Genomic DNA, 3,505 nt, shown 5'->3' on the forward strand with positions numbered 1-3,505 from the left:
CATGTGAAATGACTTACTGCCATCGTATGAGAATATTATGAACCTGTGATAAAAAATAGAAAGAAAATGATGAAAGCACATTTATTAGTAGGCTCAAATTGCACATCAAAAATCACAAAATGGGAAAAAATTATTAATAGAGGATATGCGTGCTAAGTATATTCATAGCTTTTAAGTACCGTATATCCAACCCACACAGTAAATTGGCCGCCATGTTGGACGTCAAGTTTATTAAGAGTTCAATGGGGAAAAACACATTTTCTTGCCTTGCTACCTTCTTGAGGCCTTTTTCGGAAGCTTAGAAAGCATCCTGAGGATCTAACGGGGTCTAGTAGTCACCTGAAACATTGCTATCAAGAAATACAGAGCGGTTTCCTGGTACCAAGCCTTTTTCTATCTTTTCTCCATTGCTGCCAATGGAAAGTTGACGTCCAACGAACTAATTTTTTTTCTTGAAAGTTATTACGGTATGCAATGAATACATTTATTTTGCAATGAATATACTTAGCACACATATCCTCTCAGACCTGGGGTCAATTACAAAAGCTCAATTACAATTACGCATTCAATTACACTTCTTTTGTAAAAATAGACTCAATTACAATTACAATTACACCATGATAGTGTAATTTCAATTACATTTTCAATTACAATTACAATTTGATGTACATGTATTGTAGCAACATACTTTGCAGTGCTTACACTGTGTGTTAAAAAAAGTTATTTTGGTACTTTACAGTATCAAAAACACCCAAAGATACCAAAGTACATGAAGAACATTTCTTTGTGCATCTGAACATTCTGTAGTTAGGTAACTCAAATATATTTGAAACTTCAATTACATAAGCTGAAGCTCAATTACAATTACAATTACGTAATTGTAATTGACCCTTCAATTACAATTACAATTGTAATTGACCCCAGGTCTGTATCCTCTATTGACTGCATATTGTCTATGTTGCAGACATTGCACATGTATACATATTACATACATGTAAGTATTTAGAGAAAAACACGTTTTCCAGTACATACAAGTACATGACAAAATATAGCACACAGAATGAATGACAGACAGACAAACCGAGTACTTAGTCCTCGCCTATGCAAAGCTGGGTGAGGCCGAAAATGCCATACATCTGCATCATAGATATTAAAGTACAAAGTATCACATTAAGGTATAAATACTATTGTGGTATTTGTACTCTAATATTTATGCCTGCATCAATTCCACACACAAAAGGAGAAAGAATTACTTTCATTGGAATGGCCTAAGGAATTAAATTAAGCTGCTAGCATGCCTATCAGTCGCGCAGAAACTGAGGGGGCAGAGTGGGCTTTGGCCCCCTCATTATGAAGGGGGCTCAGCCCACCCATTATCTCTGCTATGCAAAACCTAAAAGAAACCAGTTTTACTTTTCTATTGAATTTACTTTCACCTATCACAATCTTATAGAGTAACTCGGGGCTATTCCGGCTCATTTCTGCACTATGATCTAATTAAATATTCAAGAAGTCATAACTCACTCTTCTTTGCTTTATTTTTTTTCTTTTATTCTTGAATAAGTTCTATTTAGTCTATTCTATTTATACTTTCTTGACATCAGCAAAATTCCGCTTGAAGTTTGAATAAAAACAGTACCTTCACTGACCTAGTTGTTGGGGCTATTCTGACCCTACCGGGCCTATTCTTTATACTAACTAGTATACAGGAAAATTGATGCAGTGACCAAAGATATACAAACACAGAAACACTGTATCACTAGATGATAATATGTGAAAAGTTACTGAACACAAACTTTTAGCCAGAGTTGCTTAGCCGCACTTTTAGTCTAGCCCCACCCCTTCGCTACCTGCGGAGGAAGAGTCTGGAGACACTCACAGTAAAAAAGTGTGTAAAGAAGACCATGTGGTTGGCTCTACATCATGTGACAGAGAAAACCAGATCAGTCAAAACAGCTGAAAGAGATGCTTTGCAGCTAAAAGAAGACAAGGATAAAGCCTCTTGGGCATCTCTTGCAGATTTGAGAGCAGCAGCTTTTTACAGAGTGCCATAATATTTACTTTTTATTGATGACATTTTATTGTAAACACGTGACAGTATTATTACGTCATAAGTGCCATGGCGCCATTGCAGTAAGCAGCATAATAATGCTGCACTTAAACCTTGAGAAAGAAGTCCAGGGAGTGTTACAGGCTCCTTCTAGCCTTTATTTGGTCCTCATTCTTCTTCTTTTGCCTTAAACAGAGCTCTTCGGTCACATGACTACTTGTCCTACACGTGGTTCGAGCAATCTGATTGGGACGTGGATTTCTCTGCATGAAACACACATTTTTACCGTGTCTCCAGACCCTTTCTCCGCAGGTAGTGAAGGGGCATGGCGAGACTACCGCACTTTATAAAAATCAAGCTGTTATGTGATGCTGGTAGTTAGAGAATTCTGTGCTGAATAAACGTCTTTGTTTCAGTCCTGTACATGCTATAGTTAAGAAGTTACAATAGAAGAAAGAGGACTGTCTAATTGTGGCTATTGCGACCGCTTCACACGGATATTACACGGTTTATACAGGGGGACAAAATAGCCCGAACCTAATACAAAAGGGTGTTGTAACTCTAATATCTATGGTTTCGCACACCATTCATTCAAACCAGCCCCCCCCCAATATTAACAAACTTCCTACCCCACTGATGCCTATGCTTTCAGCTACCTCTTCAGTCCTCTTAAGACACCAGAGCAAACTGTGCAGACCAACAGACAACAATATCTATAATGAATACAATAAATACAGTGACTTGTAAGGCATCGAATGATAAAATGTACCTTCTCTCTGTCTTGTCCAAAAAGTGTAAGATGCCTGTCCAAAACTGGCAAAAGCTTATGCCGTAATAGTTTAATATAAAAGCAAACCACGCCTTCTTGGCTTTAATATTGACAAAAATTGAAGTTTGAAACTATAAACACGTGGTCACATGTGTTTACTGTTTAGTGATGGACAGTATTTTAAAAGATATGCTAAGTGTAATGGAGACACACATTGACTTTGAGAGACTATTAGAAGAAGTAAATAATCCAAACACTATCTCTTTATATATCTCTATCAGTTAGGATCAGAAGCAACCAATCTTCCTGATATATCACAAGGTACCCAGTCACGTGACACTACTCACTGATCACGTGATCACAGGTTGGTCTGATGGTTTGAGACGAGCGATAGATCATGAAGCAATGAGTCTGTCTCAGTCTCCAGAGACGTTTGGTACATGGCTACTGATTAATAAACTAAAAGAAACAAATGATGTAATACTGATGTAATTAATGTATTATTAATATTGTTACTATTATTAGGATAAGGTGATTGATGGGGTAATTAGTGTGGGTGTGGTTTTACAAGATTTGATGTACATTAATCCTGAAAATTTAATTGAATTACTAATCAAAGTAATAATAATAATAATTAATATTATTATTAATTCTCTCTCAGCATATTTCATTCATTAGTTTATACA

At 36.5% G+C, this 3,505-nt stretch overlaps 1 protein-coding gene and 1 long non-coding RNA gene across 3 annotated transcripts in view; one reads left to right on the plus strand and one right to left on the minus strand.

Moving 5' to 3' along the window:
* On the minus strand, positions 1 to 2,857 carry LOC109587545 (uncharacterized). 2 transcript variants are annotated; one of them, XR_002187668.1, is made up of 3 exons: positions 2,820 to 2,857; positions 2,680 to 2,763; positions 1 to 43 (listed from the first exon to the last, which is right to left on the minus strand). It is a non-coding gene; the product is annotated as an uncharacterized LOC109587545 (long non-coding RNA). The 2 variants fall into 2 exon arrangements; XR_002187669.1 differs by having other exon boundaries at positions 2,707 to 2,763; positions 2,820 to 2,852.
* A 130-nt stretch (positions 2,858 to 2,987) lies between these two features.
* The window catches only part of LOC109587544 (Fanconi anemia group A protein homolog), a 5,304-nt gene continuing 4,786 nt past the window's right edge, over positions 2,988 to 3,505 (plus strand). Inside the window, exon 1 of the mRNA XM_020003781.1 lies at positions 2,988 to 3,059. Within this exon, the coding sequence (XP_019859340.1) occupies positions 2,988 to 3,059 (72 nt within the window). The remainder of the gene's footprint in view (positions 3,060 to 3,505) is intronic.

This window comes from Amphimedon queenslandica, unplaced genomic scaffold (genome assembly GCF_000090795.2).
Source record: "Amphimedon queenslandica unplaced genomic scaffold, v1.1 AMPQUscaffold_12534, whole genome shotgun sequence".
In the NCBI taxonomy this organism is placed as follows: domain Eukaryota; kingdom Metazoa; phylum Porifera; class Demospongiae; order Haplosclerida; family Niphatidae; genus Amphimedon; species Amphimedon queenslandica.